General features: G+C 39.6%; 1 protein-coding gene across 1 annotated transcript; it reads right to left on the bottom strand.

Moving 5' to 3' along the window:
- Positions 1 to 137: 137 nt before the first annotated feature.
- Positions 138 to 17,427, bottom strand: LOC128685249 (histone H2A). The gene is made up of 4 exons (XM_070082965.1): positions 17,271 to 17,427; positions 11,547 to 11,723; positions 8,190 to 8,302; positions 138 to 714 (listed from the first exon to the last, which is right to left on the bottom strand). The coding sequence occupies exons 1-4, from the start codon at positions 17,290 to 17,292 to the stop codon at positions 622 to 624; spliced, it is 405 nt and encodes a 134-aa protein (XP_069939066.1). The 5' UTR covers positions 17,293 to 17,427; the 3' UTR covers positions 138 to 621.
- Between the last annotated feature and the right edge of the window lie 479 nt (positions 17,428 to 17,906).

Genomic DNA, 17,906 nt, shown 5'->3' with positions numbered 1-17,906 from the left:
GATCTCTCACTGCGACACATTTACATTTACCGGTTACATGCACTTTGTAGATTTTAATGCACTGAATATTCTTTCCAGCTGTTTTCATACAGGTGTTCATAGTTTGGAGAAAGTGTTAATGGGATAATAATAATTGCTTTTTTTTTCAATTTTTTATTTAATACAAAAGCACAACACGACTGGTCTGACAGTAAAACACGTATGAAATTACTTAAATTAAAAATTGTACTTTGTGAAATTCGAAAATTTAAGACATGAAAAGGTTCAACTATTATAATGACTACTTAAGAGCAGCCTTGGCCATCGCAACTTTAATTAGGTTTTAAAATTTTTATACATATAACCTGTATATGTTCTTTACATATACATGTATTAGAAATCAAACTAAGTAAAGGACATTCAAGAATTATGCATGCATCTGAATGCAAAATAAGTAATCAATATACCTTGCCAGTAACTGTAGTAGCCAAATATTTATGACTCATTTATCAGCAGCTCTGACAAATTAAATGAATGGTGAATACATTAATAAAACACACTGAGGTGGTAAAAACCCACACGTCTTCCAGAACTTCACTCCAAATTCCGTATCCAGACATTATATCACCTCCAAGCGTCCATCTAATATTCTTGGGACTGGCTTTTTAGCTTCCCAACTTTAGTTTCTGCCTTCTTTGGTAGCAGTACAGCCTGTATGTTGGGCAGCACACCACCCTGGTTAAGAAAATATATTTGTAATGATCCTACTGGTTACTATCAACTGCACAGGTTACTTTTTCTTGATTGGCAATTTTTTTCAACTACAACATGCAAGGGTAACTACAGCTGTTCATAATAAAAAATGCTGGTGGAAGAGCAAGCACATCTATAGCAGAGAAGAAAGATTTTGAGAATGAATGAAAGGAAGAGCAAATTTTCAACTTGTGTACTTTAAGTTTGAATTCTATAGGTCAGATTATGAAGGGCAAATATGGCAGATTAAGTTATCTATCTTTTAACAGCCCATTACAAACTGCACAAGACTTTTTAGAGGAAAAGCCAGCTGTACATGCACCTAACCATGCCAACTGATATTTGTATTATAGGTACTGCATGACCTACTGGCATCATTACCAATGTCTCCATATTGATGGAAACTTATGAACTCTGCATTAGTCTTTCACCAAGTCTTCATACAGCTTAAAATTTTTTCCCATATTAAGTTAACCTAAACTGTGCAGCCTTTATAATGCTCAATACATTTAGCACTGATCTAATTTTTTTTTTTATCACACTGGCCGATTCCTACCAAGGCAGGGTGGCCCGAAAAAGAAACTTTCACCATCATTCACTCCATCACTGTCTTGCCAGAAGGGTGCTTTACACTACAGTTTTTAAACTGCAACATTAACACCCCTCCTTCAGAGTGCAGGCACTGTACTTCCCATCTCCAGGACTCAAGTCCGGCCTGCCGGTTTCCCTGAACCCCTTCATAAATGTTACTTTGCTCACACTCCAACAGCACGTCAAGTATTAAAAACCATTTGTCTCCATTCACTCCTATCAAACACGCTCACGCATGCCTGCTGGAAGTCCAAGCCCCTCGCACACAAAACCTCCTTTACTTCCTCCCTCCAACCTTTCCTAGGTCGACCCCTACCCCGCCTTCCTTCCACTACAGATTGATACACTCTTGAAGTCACTGTTTCACTCCATTCTCTCTACATGTCCAAACCACCTCAACAACCCTTCTTCAGCCCTCTGGACAACAGTTTTGGTAATCCCGCACCTCCTCCTAACTTCCAAACTACGAATTCTCTGTATTATATTCACACCACACATTGCCCTCAGACATGACATCTCCACTGCCTCCAGCCTTCTCCTCACTGCAACATTCATCACCCATGCTTCACACCCATATAAGAGCGTTGGTAAAACTATACTCTCATACATTCCCCTCTTTGCCTCCAAGGACAAAGTTCTTTGTCTCCACAGACTCCTAAGTGCACCACTCACTCTTTTTCCCTCATCAATTCTATGATTCACCTCATCTTTCAGACCCATCCGCTGACACGTCCACTCCCAAATATCTGAATACATTCACCTCCTCCATACTCTCTCCCTCCAATCTGATATCCAATCTTTCATCACCTAATCTTTTTGTTATCCTCATAACCTTACTCTTTCCTGTATTCACTTTTAATTTTCTTCTTTTGCACACCCTACCAAATTCATCCACCAATCTCTGCAACTTCTCTTCAGAATCTCCCAAGAGCACAGTGTCATCAGCAAAGAGCAACTGTGACAACTCCCACTTTATGTGTGATTCTTTATCTTTTAACTCCACACCTCTTGCCAAGACCCTCGCATTTACTTCTCTTACAACTCCATCTATAAATATATTAAACAACCATGGTGACATCACACATCCTTGTCTAAGGCCTACTTTTACTGGGAAATAATTTCCCTCTTTCCTACATATTCTAACTTGAGCCTCACTATCCTCGTAAAAACTCTTCACTGCTTTCAGTAACCTACCTCCTACACCATACACCTGCAACATCTGCCACATTGCCCCCCTATCCACCCTGTCATACGCCTTTTCCAAATCCATAAATGCCACAAAGACCTCTTTAGCCTTATCTAAATACTGTTCACTTATGTGTTTCACTGTAAACACCTGGTCCACACATCCCCTACCTTTCCTAAAGCCTCCTTGTTCACCTGCTATCCTATTCTCAGTCTTACTCTTAATTCTTTCAATAATACCTACCATACACTTTACCAGGTATACTCAACAGACTTATCACCCCTATAATTTTTGCACTCTTTTGTCCCCTTTGCCTTTATACAAAGGAACTATGCATGCTCTCTGCCAATCCCTAGGTACCTTACCCTCTTCCATACATTTATTAAATAATTGCACCAACCACTCCAAAACTATATCTTTATCCCATCAATCCCAGCTGCCTTACCCCCTTTCATTTTACCTACTGCCTCACGAACTTCCCCCACACTCACAACTGGCTCTTCCTCACTCCTACAAGATGTTATTCCTCCTTGCCCTATACACGAAATCACAGCTTCCCTATCTTCATCGACATTTAACAATTCCTCAAAATATTCCCTCCATCTTCCCAATACCTCTAACTCTCCATTTAATAACTCTCCTCTCCTATTTTTAACTGACAAATCCATTTGTTCTCTAGGCTTCCTTAACTTGTTAATCTCACTCCAAAACTTTTTCTTATTTTCAACAAAATTTGTTGATAACATTTCACCCACTCTCTCATTTGCTCTCTTTTTACGTTGCTTCACCACTCTTAACCTCTCTTTTTCTCCATATAATCTTCCCTCCTTGCATCACTTCTACTTTGTAAAAACTTCTCATATGCTATCTTTTTCTCCCTTACTACTCTTTACATCATCATTCCACCAATCGCTCCTCTTCCCTCCTGCACCCACTTTCCTGTAACCACAAACTACAAAACTACATTTTTAAACCTACCCCATACCTCTTCGATCCCATTTCCTATGCTCTCATTAGCCCATCTATCCTCCAATAGCTGTTTATATCTTACCCTAACTGCCTCCTCTTAGTTTATAAACCTTCACCTCTCTCTTCCCTGATGCTTCTATTCTCCTTGTATCCCATCTACCTTTTACTCTCAGTGTAGCTACAACTAGAAAGTAATCTGATATATCTGTGGCCCCTCTATAAACATGTACATCCTGAAGTCTACTCAACAGTCTTTTATCTACCAATACATAATCCAACAAACTGTCATTTCACCCTACATCATATCTTGTATACTTATTTAACCTCTTTTTCTTAAAATATGTATTACCTATAACTAAACCCCTTTCTATACAAAGTTCAATCAAAGGGCTTCCATTATCATTTACACCTGGCACCCCAAACTTACCTACCACACCCTCTCTAAAAGTTTCTCCTACTTTAGCATTCAGATCCCCTACCACAATGACTCTCACTTGGTTCAAAGGTTCCTATACATTCACTTAACATCTCCCAAAATCTCTCTCTCTCCTCTACATTCGTCTCTTCTCCAGGTGCATACACGTTTATTATGACCCACTTTTCGCATCCAACCTTTACTTTAATCCACATAATTCTTGAATTTACACATTCATATTCTCTTTTCTCCTTCCATAACTGATCCTTCAACATTACTGCTACCCCTTCCTTTGCTCTAACTCTCTCAGATACTCCAGATTTAATACCATTTATTTCCCCCCACCGAAACTCCCCTACCCCCTTCAGCTTTGTTTCGCTTAGGGCCAGGACATCCAACTTCTTTTCATTCATAACATCAGCAATCATCTGTTTCTTGTCATCCGCACTACATCCACGCACATTCAAGCATCCCAGTTTTATAAAATTTCTCCTCTTCTTCTCTTTTTTAGTAAATGTCTACAGAAGGGGTTACTAGCCCATTGCTCCCGGCATTTTAGTCACCTCATACGACACGCATGGCTTACGGAGGAAAGATTCTTTTCCACTTCCCCATGGACAATAGAAGAAATAAGGAAGAACAAGAGCTATTTAGAAAAAGGGAGAAAAACCTAGATGTATGTATATATATATGCATGTGCATGTCTGAAGTGTGACCAAAGTGTAAGTAGGAGTAGCAAGATATCCCTGTTATCTAGCGTGTTTATGAGACAAAAAGAAACCAGCAATCCTACCATCATGGAAAACAGTTACAGGTTTCTGTTTCACAGTCATCTGGCAGGACGGTAGTACTTCCCTGGGTGGTTGCCGTCTACCAACCTACTACCTAATTAATTATATTTACAAAAGTCCATGTATTATACAATAAATTATAGTGATTTATTGTAATTTATTGTAAATGGGTAGGCTCCAGGATGTACATGTTTATAGAGGGGCAACTGATATATCAGATCATTATTTAGTTGTAGCTACAGTTAGAGTAAGAGGTAGATGGGAAAAGAGGAAGGTGGCAACAACAAGTAAGAGGGAGGTGAAAGTGTATAAACTAAGGGAGGAGGAAGTTCGGGTGAGATAAGAGACTATTGGCAGAAAGGTGGGCTAGTGCAAAGATGAGTAGTGGGGGGGTTGAAGAGGGTTGGAATAGTTTTAAAAACAGTATTACAATGTGGGGCAGAAGTTTGTGGTTATAGGAGGGTGGGGGCAGGAGGAAAGAGGAGTGATTGGTGGAATGATGAAGTAAAGGGTGTGATAAAAGAGAAAAAGGTAGCTTATGAGAAGTTTTTACAAAGCAGAAGTGTTATAAGAAGAGCAGAGTATATGGAGAGTAAAAGAAAGGTAAAGAGTGGTGAGAGAGCACTGTCAAGAAATTTTAATGAAAACAAGAAAAAATTTTGGAGTGAGTTAAACAAGTCAAGAAAGCCTAGGGAAAGTATGGATTTGTCAGTTAAAAACAGTAGGGGAGTTAGTAGATGGGGAGATGGAGGTATTAGGTAGATGGCAAGAATATTTTGAGGAACTTTTAAATGTTAAGGAAGAAACAGAGGCGGTAATTTCATGCACTGGTCAGGGAGGTATACCATCTTTTAGGAGTGAAGAAGAGCAGAATGTAAGTGTGGGGGAGGTACGCGAGGCATTACGTAAAATGAAAGGGGGTAAAGCAGCTGGAACTGATGGGATCATGACAGAAATGTTAAAAGCAGGGGGAGATATAGTGTTGGAGTGGTTGGTACTTTTGTTTAATAAATGTATGAAAGAGGGGAAGGTACCTAGGGATTGGCAGAGAGCATGTATAGTCCCTTTATATAAAGGGAAAGGGGACAAAAGACTAAAAATTATAGAGGAATAAGTTTACTGAGTTTTATAAAGTTTTTCTTCTTCTCTTTTTTGGTAAGTGTCTACAGGAGAAGGGGTTACTAGCCCATTGCTCCCGGCATTTTAGTCGCCTCATACGACACGCATGGCTTACGGAGGAAAGATTCTTTTCCACTTCCCCATGTTGCAGTTTAAAAACTGTAGTGTAAAGCACCCTTCTGGCAAGACAGTGATGGAGTGAATGATGGTGAAAGTTTTTCTTTTTCGGGCCACCCTGCCTTGGTGGGAATCGGCCAGTGTGATGATAATAAAAATAATAAGTTTACTGAGTATACCAGGAAAAGTGTACGGTGGGGTTATAACTGAAAGAATTAGAGGTAAGACAGAATGTAGGATTGCGGATGAGCAAGGAGGTTTCAGAGTGGGTAGGGGATGTGTAGATCAAGTGTTTACATTGAAGCATATATGTGAACAGTATTTAGATAAAGGTAGGGAAGTTTTTATTGCATTTATGGATTTAGAAAAGGCATATGATAGTGAATAGAGGAGCAATGTGGCAGATGTTGCAAGTACAGTGGACCCCCGCTTAACGATCACCTCCTAATGTGACCAATTATATAAGTGTATTTATATAAGTGCGTTTGTACGTGTATGTTTGGGGGTCTGAAATGGACTAATCTACTTCACAATATTCCTTATGGGAACAAATTCGGTCAGTACTGGCACCTGAACATACTTCTGGAATGAAAAAATATCGTTAATCGGGGGTCCACTGTATATGGAATAGGTGGTAAGTTATTAAATGCTGTAAAGAGCTTTTATGAGGATAGCGAGGCTCAGGTTAGGGTGTAGAAGAGAGGGAGACTACTTCCCGGTAAAAGTAGGTCTTAGACAGGGATATGTAATGTCACCATGGTTGTTTAATATATTTATAGATGGGGTTGTAATGGAAGTAAATGCTAGGGTGTTTGGGAGGGGTGGGATTAAATTTTAGGGAATCAAATTCAAAATGGGAATTCACACAGTTACTTTTTGCTGATGATACTGTGCTTATGGGAGATTCTAAAGAAAAATTGCAAAGGTTAGTGGATGAGTTTGGGAATGTGTGTAAAGGTAGAAAGTTGAAAGTGAACATAGAAAAGAGTAAGGTGATGAGGGTGTCAAATGATTTAGATTAAGAAAAATTGGATATCAAATTGGGGAGGAGTATGGAAGAAGTGAATGTTTTCAGATACTTGGGAGTTGATGTGTCGGTGGATGGATTTATGAAGGATGAGGTTAATCATAGAATTGATGAGGGAAAAAAGGCGAGTGGTGCGTTGAGGTATATGTGGAGTCAAAAAACGTTATCTATGGAGGCAAAGAAGGGAATGTATGAAAGTATAGTAGTACCAACACTCTTATATGGGTGTGAAGCTTGGGTGGTAAATGCAGCAGCGAGGAGACGGTTGGAGGCAGTGGAGATGTCCTGTTTAAGGGCAATGTGTGGTGTAAATATTATGCAGAAAATTCGTAGTGTGGAAATTAGGAAAAGGTGTGGAGTTAATAAAAGTATTAGTCAGAGGGCAGAAGAGGGGTTGTTGAGGTGGTTTGGTCATTTAGAGAGAATGGATCAAAGTAGAATGACATGGAAAGCATATAAATCTATAGGGGAAGGAAGGCGGGGCAGGGGTTGTCCTCGAAAGGGTTGGACAGAGGGGGTAAAGGAGGTTTTGTGGGCAAGGGGCTTGGACTTCCAGCAAGCGTGCGTGAGCGTGTTAGGTAGGAGTGAATGGAGACGAATGGTATTTGGGACCTGACGATCTGTTGGAGTGTGAGCAGGGTAATATTTAGTGAAGGGATTCAGGGAAACCGGTTATTTTCATTTAGTCGGACTTGAGTCCTGGAAATGGGAAGTACAATGCCTGCACTTTAAAGGAGGGGTTTGAGATATTGGCAGTTTGGAGGGATATGTTGTGTATCTTTATATGTGTATGCTTCTAAACTGTTGTATTCTGAGCACCTCTGCAAAAACAGTGATAATGTGCGAGTGTGGTGAAAGTGTTGAATGATGATGAAAGTATTTTCTTTTTGGGGATTTTTTTTTTTTTGGGGGGTCACCCTGCCTCGGTGGGAGACGACCGACTTGTTGAGAGAGAAAGAAAGAAAGAAAGAAAAAAGTATATATGCATTATTATTATAATCATGGGGGAGTGCTAAACCTGTAGGATTAGTGTATATGGGGAGGAGATGGAATGTATTTAGGCTCAATTCAGGGAACCAGAGCACAGATACAATTGCCTAGATCAAGAGTCCCTCACCAGCATCAAGGTAATATTTGCATTAAGAAAAATTAATCACAATTTGTTAATACTAATGAATTGGGCTTGTCCATTATTTTACATTAAAATTATCTCAAATTACTAGAACAAATACAAATCAATACCTGAGCAATGGTTACGCCGGACAACAGTTTATTAAGTTCTTCATCGTTGCGAATGGCAAGCTGTAGATGACGTGGAATAATGCGAGTCTTCTTGTTGTCTCTAGCAGCATTACCTGAAGATATTTTAAAAAACATGCACAATTACCTTACAAATTTATTTGGCACCCATGGCTTTCAGTAGAGCTAATGGTCCTCTATAAAAACTTAAGGAAATTTTTGCTCCAGTACTATCCCTTTATGCCTGGCTTATTAAATGGGCTAGCCTAAGATAGGTCATTCTTAGAATTGATTAACATGCAAAGAAAAATAAATTAGCAGTGCCCAAAATTTCCTACACAGTACGTATTAGATAGCTTTTTTTTTTTTTTAAATATTTAAACATACAAGTTTTAGTTCATCTTTTCCCCCAGATAAACAATCATTTTGTGTTGAAACCCACTTTTCTACATTGCTATCAGTTTTTTTCCCAAAACAAAAATTAGCTGAACTCAAATCATGGAGGTGGGAATATATAGTGGCTGCACTCTGTAGGGGGGCAGAGATACTGCAGTAAAATGATCATTGGACTCAATGTCCACACACTTCTGGCAAGACTGCTAATCAATGATAGCAAATTATTTAATTTTTGGTATCACCATAACTTGGTGGGAAATATGGGTAAGACAAAAGGGCGAGTTACTGTCACTGCATCCAAGAAAGGCAACCCTAAAATAAATGCAAACCTTCCACTAAGAAAGATGCACCAGCTTTAAAAATTTAAAGCCAATCAGAAGATACAGTATCACGGACCAGTACCTCAAATTACCTCAGACCCAAGTCTGAAGTCATTCAGAACTTGCAGTCAAGTTACCAGCACTGAAGGCTTTATAACAATCTAATGAAACATTTGCAAATCACACAAAAACCAGCACAGTATAAAATTTTCCTTACTTATATAATATTTTCTAAGTGGAGCCTACATCCAAGCCTTTTATAATACTCAAGTCTACCTGGAGGGTATTCCGGGGATCAATGCCCCTGCAGCCTGGTCCATGATCAGGGACTGATCAGGGCACAATCAACCAGGCTGTTACTGCTGGCTGCACATAGTCCAACGTACAAACCACAGCCTGGCTGATCCGGCACCAACTAAGTATCTGTCCAGCTTCCTCTTAAAGGCAGCTAGAGGCCTTTTGGTAATTCCCCTTATGCATGGTGGGAGGCTGTCAACAGTCTTGGACCCCAGATGCTTATGGTGTTTTCTCTTAGTTTATCAATGGTGCCCCTACGTTTCATTAGGGGTATTTTGCACTACCTGCCCAGTCCTAAGCCAAACAGAACAAGAATACTCCATTTACAGAACTGAGGCTATTAACTGGAAACAACGAATGCAATCAAGTCGCACCACTTGCCCCAAGGTTATACAATGAACCAACAATAAATTACACTAGACTGGTCCCAAATCTGCACACACAAATCACTCCCTACAAAAGCTGGGCAGACAGTGCAACATACCCCCCCAATGAAAAGTAGGGGCACCACTAGTGCATATGAAAAAACAAGTCCAGGGTCCAAGACTGTTCAACAACCTTCTGCCAGACATAAGGGGAATTACCAACACACCCTTGGCTGTCTTCAACAGGGAGCTGGACAGATACCTAAAGTCAGTACCCAATCAGCTAGGCTGTGGTTCATATGTTGGACTATGTGCAGCAGTAACAGCCTGGTTGATCAGGCCCTGATCCACCAGGAAGCCTGATCAAGGAATGGGCCATAGGGGTATTAACTCCCAGAACACCTTCCAGGTAAACCCATTTTAAAGTTATTAGTGCTATTGACAGGTTCAAAGACTTAACCCTTTGACTGTTTACGTCGTATATATACGTCTTACGCGCCACTGTTTCCGACTTATTTATACACGTAAATTCTAGCGGCTTCAAATCAAGGAGAAAGCTGGTAGGCTCACATGCGAGAGAATGGGTCTGTGTAGTCAGTGTGCACCACAAAAAAAAATCCTGCAGCATGCAGTGCACGAGAAAAATAAAAACTGACCATTTTTTGGGATTAAAACGCCGACTTTGAGGTGTATTTCCGTATAGTCTTTGTATTCTCGTTTTCATGGTCTCAGGTGATAAAATTGAAATCATTACAGAAAGAGATGATTTTCATTATTTTCACGATGAAAATGACCTTGAAATTGAGCTCAAAGTAGAGGAAATGTTCGATTTTTACAAATGTTCAGGAGTAAGCAAATTGCACCACACGTCCAATACACGTCAACTGGGGAGTAATATTCTTTCACTAGTAGATATTATTTATACCATTTTTACAGTAATGCAGTAGTCTGCATAACAGTAAAATTTTTTTTTGTATGAATAAACAATCAAAATAGAAAGCAATAGTAATATAAGAGGGGCCTAGAGACGTGACTAATGAACAGAGGATATTTTATTTTAGTGCCAAGAATGTCTACATTGTTTATTCTGGACCGTTTTGAAATTAGCATCTTTTTTAATTTGTGTGAAATTGGCCAAATTGCCAATTTCTGACCACTATTGGGTACTTCAAATCGGTAAATGGGCGGTTTCTTGTACTCAACTGATAGAAGAAATGGAGTTCTAAAGAAATAGCTATGAGTTTGGTCAACTGGAACAACGGAATTGGCCAAAAACAGGGTTCAAAGTCTGCGAAATTGCCAATGCGTGTATGTTGCCGAGACCGCTAATTCCTTGAGTTTTCAACCAAATTTCACTTTTGGTGTCATTACCATCGGGAAAAGATTCTATCATTTCATAAATTTTTTTTTTTTTCAAAAACTTTTGTGACATAGAATGACAGTTTCAGAAAGGGGCTTGCGACAGTCAAAGGGTTAAACTAGCTACATGGGTATAAAAGGCAAATATTGAATATTTCCACTAATTTGAGCCCAATTTAAAACTACTTCGTCCTGAAACCAACAAAAATGATTTCAGTAGTATATCTTCCATTCAGATTAAATGATACCAAGAAACAGCCAATAAAGCCATAAAAATTACCCTAGAAAACATTTTATTAGCCACTTTAAAAGAATGGTCAGAAATCTGCTTTTCCCCATCATGCACCACAAGAGGCAGGATTTTTTTTTAATACCGTGCATTCACCACAGACCAAAACTCTCCTATCGAGATGAGAATTTACTACTTAGCTAATGAGCAAGCCAAGCTTATGATGTGAACTATTAAGAGAGACTTTGGCCTCTGTGATGCAGTTCAACATGGACACCTGAAAGGGTTAAACTGCAACTCTCTCCTTAGGTTGCCCTACCTCAGTGGGAAGAGGCAATGTTATAAATGAAAAAGCAAGACCATAGAAAAAAAAAAAAAAAAGTTTCTCACTCGCCTGCCAATTCTAAAACCTCAGCAGCTAGATACTCCATGACAGCAGCCAAGTACACTGGGGCACCAGCACCAACACGCTCAGCATAATTGCCCTTGCGTAGAAGTCTATGAATTCGCCCAACTGGAAACTGAAGACCTGCACGGCTGGACCGGGACTTTGACTTTCCCTTTACCTTTCCTGTAAAATTAAGCCATTAAGCTAAAAGCAATTTTCCTTAAAACTATATTGTATACAAAATCTACTAAAAAATTCCAGTAGCTCCCCCAATGCATAGGCCTGGCACCTTCACTATTTCAACCTGACAGCAGCCATGAATACAACAAATTACCCACAACTTTGTATTATACTGTATACTGCAAATATCAAAGTACTACAAGCATGAATACTGCCTATTACAGAAAAATTATCACAAGCTTGCTTATAGTCTTCTCTAACGAGTAAAATATTTTATTAAATTTCTACCATTTTTATACAATGAAAATGAACAATGGATACACAATGCCAAGAGGCTATATCAAAAGGGAAGCAATGTAAAGGGTCACATGAAGGTAAGATAGGAGTGATATTACGCAATGAAAAATCCTAAATTCTAACAAAGTCATGCTGCAAAATTCTGTATTTATTTACACATTTTCCAGCTGTACACTTCAATTATAACCTCCTAACTCTGTTTTTTCAATGTATATTATGAAAAATATTTGAAACCAAGAAGTTGCACATTTATTCCCTCATGCAAGTCTTCTGAGCAACACTAATTAATAGCGTGCCATTATCATTCATTGCCTCTGTGAAACTATTAAGTTTATTCAGGTATACACAAATATACTGTAGTTATAGAATTATCATACATAGCAGTGTGTGTGTGTGTGTGTGTGTGTAAAGTACCTAGGATAACCCAAAAAAGTCAGACAGCGACTTATTTCCATTGGGGTCCTTTTACCTTATTATAAAGGAGATAATATCTTCTTTTTATTCTATAATGGAGAACATCTCATTATCATACTAAAAAGACTATCTACTACATGAGGGTCATTACTAGGAATAAGGTAAAATTACAAGGGAGTTAGCTAACAAAATAAAATATTCCCTTCCCTTTTTGTACCTAAATTCATCAGACACCTCCTGGCTCTCTTCTTGAACTGGTTCATGCTATGACTGGCTTTGACATGTGCTGTACAATAAAAGGTGTTTGAAACCTGGCCACTGAGTGTGGGTACTACAAAGTTGTGCTCTCTCTCCCCCTAGTACTATGATTGCTTTGGTTCCCAACCTTGACAAAATTGGCAGCAAGATATTCTGGACACGGTTTGTGAGCAATTTTAAATACACGATTTAACTTCAGTTTTACTCTGTCTTCAACATTCAGCATATCCAACTGCTGTAATTCATCCTGGACTACATGTTCTCTTGGACCTAGGTCCAGGATAAATCTTACCATTTCGTTCTGGGTTATTTGCAGTCCATAGGACACTGTATAAGGGCTAGACATAGGGTCCTGCGAGCCTCAGTAGGTAGACACTGCTTGTCTATAGGGGAATTTCAGTCTGGCATTTGTTTTCTTTACTACACTGTTCCCTATCAATTCTCCTGATATGCATGGGTTAAAGGGGATTCCCAGATATTTTACTGAGGAAACTGAAGTGATGGGCTCCCCATTACACTGGACATAAAAATTCTTTACTCTTCTCAGTTTATGTTTCGTGCCACAGATATTGGCTTCAGTTTTCCCAAGGTGTAATGATAGTTTGTTGTCTACTAACCATTTGCTGCAGGACTCCAGTTCCAGTGTTAATACATTATCTATATCTTGTGGGTCTTTACCTGACACTAACAGCACTGTCATCTGCATACAGGAGGAGTTTGCACTTGACACTCAGCTGGGGTTCTGATTCCGTTTTGTTGATTTTGACAATTTGTCTCCTGTTGCTAAGGTAGGACTTAAACCAGTCTACAGAACCAATACCGATAGCTTGAAGTTTCTTACATAACAGTACATTGCGGTTGACAGTATCAAAGACCTTTCGCAGGTCTAAGGTTACCATACCTATGAGGTTCCCAATTGACATTTCAGTTCTCAAGTAGTCCATCAGATTAATTAGGGAGGTGTCGGTTGAGTAAGATCTTCTAAAGCCTGATTGATAGCTATGGAAAATGTTCCTGTCATTAAAGTACTTAACTACTTGACAATACACCGCCCTCTAGAATTTTGGATATTATACTGAGTATATTAACAGGCCAATAGTTGCTTACATCAGACCTATTTTTCTTGAAGACAAGAGTAACTCTGGCCTACTTTAACCCCTCTGGTACGGTATTTGTGGCGATGGACAAATTTATTATGTGAGCAATAGGGATTGACAATTCAGAAGCTCCATTTTTAGGAATTTAGACAGGATGTTATCCAGGCCAGTGCTCTTAGATGTGTTTAATCGGCTTAGTTCTTTTTGAATAAAGTCATAAGATACACTTACTAGTTGGCAACAGTTTGGGGTTACTCCTTTATTGGTATAGTATGTTTGAAACTTATCCGAGTGTGTTAAAGGTATTTGATGCAGCTGGTAGTTTACTTACAAGTGTTGCTGTGACAGATGTGTAGTAGGAATTAAAACAAGTTGCCACCTTAGATGTTTCGTGGCATACCTTGTTATCGATAGTGAGTACTATGTTAGACCTATCTCCTGGTTTATGGCTATACCAACGTTTTAGTTGTTGCCAGAGCTTTCTGGGGTTATGCTTATACTCTTCAATTTTTGAGCAATAGTGCTTTGCCTTTGCTCCTTTTATAAGTCTCTGTACTCTGTTCCTCACCCTTTGGAATTCATTTAGTGCTGCAATATCCTGTCTGTCTGTTTTAATTTTTTTTTTAGCAACTGATCTCTGAATTTCATATTATCTAATATCTCAGTAGTCATCCAGGGTTCAGTTCTGTTTAATCCTAACCTCCTTAACTGGTGCAATATTATCAAGGATGGTAGTGAACATTGTTTTGAATTTTTCCCAAGCATCATTTACGTCCGTGCAACTTTTTATCTCTGTCCAGTCACAATTGTGTAGCCTATTTACCAGGGTTTCTTTGCTGTAGTTTCTAGTTGACATCATTTTTATTCTTCTGTGTAGGCCTGTCCTATCCCTAGTGATTTTCCTGGTGCAGTAAATGAAGTGATCACTAAGGCCTGTGGCAATGACGCCTGAATGACTGATGTTCTCAGAGCGGTTACAAAGTATGTGGTCAATTAGGGTGGCTGAGAACCGAGATCCAGGTTGGTGTATTAATTAATTAGTTGAGTAACTATTTAAACCTAGAATTTGCTTATACCTTTTGCATAGCTCGTTATTTTGCTGCTGAAAACAGATATTGAAGTCTCCCAGTATTGTCTTGCAACTGTTTTTAAGTCCAGACAAGACTCTGGAAAAGTTTTCTATTCAGGACCTTACTAAAGTACATTCAACTGTCACTTGAGATCATATTAATACAGAATGCACAACTATACCTCAAAAATGTTACGATAATCCAATTCAGAAATCCTTCCTATAAAGTTCCCTTCAAGGGAGAGGGAGATTGTTTTTATGGCAATGGACTACACAGCAAGGAAGAATTAAAGGAAAAAGTAGTCTGAGTAAATTGCTTAAAGTGGGCCAGAAGCACTGCAAAGTTGTTTTTTAATATAATGTACTATACCTCTAGGGAGAATAGTTTTTTATTTTGATCTTGCATTTTTTTACAGTGGTCTTGAGAGGGCATGGCACAGGTGTACAAAAATACTACACTGTGTACATGTTACTGAAGATGGTGTTTGGGAGTCATTGGCCTTTCAAAACCACTAACCACAGGTATCCATCGATTTCACCATTACCAAGTCACCAATAGGCCTGAAGTCTCCAATTCCTTTAACTGGTAAAGGATGTCTGGAGTTTACCTGGAGAGGGTTTCAGGGGTCAATGCCCCCATGGCCCGGTCTGAGACCAGACCTCATGGTGGATCAGGGTCTGATCAACCAGGCTGTTACTGAATTAGACATGTGCAACTCTTGGGTATCTTTATTGAGGAAACGTTTCGCCACACAGTGGCTTCATCAGTCCATACAAAGGAGAATCTTGAAGAACAGGAGGAGAATGAGGTAATCAGTCCCTCAACCTTGAGTCGATGTGGTCAGTCCATCAATCAAGATTGATGGACTGACCACATCGACTGATTACCTCATTCTCCTCCTGTTCTTCAAGATTCTCCTTTGTATGGACTGATGAAGCCACTGTGTGGCGAAACGTTTCCTCAATAAAGATACCCAAGAGTTGCACATGTGTCTAATTTATCAACATGTCGGTTCTCTGAACCATTCATCTACAGGCTGTTACTGCTGACCACATGCAAGCTGGCGTACGAACCACAGCCCAGTTGGTCAGGTACTGACTTTAGGCGCCTGTCTAGTGCCTTCTTGAAGACAGCCAGGGGTCTATTGGTAATCCCCCTTATGTATGCTGGGAGGCATGAATCTAAAACCTAAACTATTGTTGGATAACTAGCCATATTTCAAGCCATTTAAATTGCTGCCTAGATTAACTAGCTGACTGGTGATTTGAAAACTGATCTAAAATATAAATAAAACCTGCCCAACAATTCAGGTTAGGTTAGTACTTACCCAAGGTTTTACTAAATTTACACATGGAAGAACTCTGCAAGTAGGAAAATAAAATAATGGAGCCTTCCAAGTCATCAGCGACTTGGTAACAATGGCAAAGTTGCTGACATTTCCTAGAATGAACAACCATGTCCCAACCTTGAGGGATTCTAGAACAGTTCAGATTGATGAAATGCAAACAGGTAAGTAATGAATACCAATGATCTTGCCAACATTCCCCATTTATCAATCAAAGGGGCATTCACCTGACAAAATGAGTAACCTTATATAATTGGAATTATAAGGAAGCCATAAGCTAAAATAATGAGCTTAAATAACTACTGGTTATATTATTCCACAGAACGACACCTTAAACGAGTTATTCATAAACTCTGAATTTGCCGGACACCATCTTAATGGTTAAGGGTTAGTCAGCCAGGATAACCCAAGAAATTTAGTGTGTCATCCATGACAGTCTTATTTCTACTGTGGCCCTTGAATCTTGTCCCCCAGGATGCGACCTACACAAGTCAACTAACACCCAGGTACCTACTTGCTGCTGGGTGAACAAGGACAACAGGTGTAAGGAAACACCTTAATACCAGCTTTCCTTAAGTAGTGCCAAACTTGAGTTTAAATCAGCCAGCAACCAGCTGACTGGGCACGTTGCTGCTCACTACCACACATGGCCCCATAACCTCTTACCAAGGCAAGTGTGCAAATACAATAGCAACAAGCAGCCACCTTAACACTTTCAAATATCATCAATGTGCTTCACGTGGTGTTAAAAAATCTTTAAGTACCGAATAATTTAGGCAGATGTTGCAGGAGGGAGACGACGGCCGTCACTTACCTTCACCTCAGGCTGGGTCCACCACTGCTCCCTCAAACACCCATAATAGTGTACTTGTAACACACACGACTTTACCTCCAGAAGCCCAGCATATCAACTAGAATTGCAATAATGGTGAGATAATGTGGGTAAAACTGCCTCTTTCGAACATAGCGCCTCATGATGCTATCCACCTCCTCCGCCATATTTACTCTCCTCTACCCTCTGTATCAGGTGGTGGTGGTGTTGTTGTTGCCCAGGTGAAGCCTCACTTACCGCCCTTGCCACGGCCAGACATGATAGGTGTTGATAAGGTTGTAACAGCAGCAAGAGGATGATGAGTAACAGTGCTGTGCTGGTGATGGCGGGAGTCACTCTGACCGCCACCTCTGCCGCTCCACCAATCAACGCTCAACTTCACACCCCCAGCCAATCATAATCACGCCTTTTGGCGCGCAAACCCTTCTTCAAGGCCGCTGCCGTCCTCATGAAGGGCTCTTGATCAAAGGAACTCATCCTATTCTACCAATCCTTGATAATAATATAATAATAATATGATACCCTCCTATTTCTCAGGCGCTGTATGACCTCTATTAGTTTAGTGCTTCCCAATTACGATAATGTAATAATGGCGCGCATTTGGAACTGACCAATGGCGTGCCGCTTCTGCTCTCGAAATACAGATTTTAAAATCTTCATAAAAGATATTCAATTAAATATTATTTATTAAACATATTTTTATAATGTATTTTTTCTTATTGTATTTAATCCGATGTTAATAACTGTTTGGAGAATTAATTACCCTAAAGTAACACGATATTTACAAGTTTATAAATAGTGTCACGCCCGTGGGCGGTGATGGTGGGAGACAGTGTGGGCGGTGATGGTGGGAGACTGTGTGGGCGGTGACGG

The sequence above is a fragment of the Cherax quadricarinatus genome, chromosome 8 (genome assembly GCF_038502225.1).
Source record: "Cherax quadricarinatus isolate ZL_2023a chromosome 8, ASM3850222v1, whole genome shotgun sequence".
In the NCBI taxonomy this organism is placed as follows: Eukaryota; Metazoa; Arthropoda; class Malacostraca; order Decapoda; family Parastacidae; genus Cherax; species Cherax quadricarinatus.
Note: the sequence above shows the minus strand (reverse complement) of the source record. Positions and strands in the feature narration are given on the sequence as shown.

Excerpts from the sequence above, each read along its gene's own strand:
- LOC128685249 (XM_070082965.1), bottom strand. The coding sequence starts at position 17,292 with ATGTCTGGCCGTGGCAAGGGCG. Across the intron at positions 11,724-17,270 it reads GTCTGGCCGTGGCAAGGGCG|GAAAGGTAAAGGGAAAGTCA; the intron begins GTAAGTGAGGCT and ends TTAATTTTACAG. Across the intron at positions 8,303-11,546 it reads TGAGGTTTTAGAATTGGCAG|GTAATGCTGCTAGAGACAAC; the intron begins GCGAGTGAGAAA and ends AAATATCTTCAG.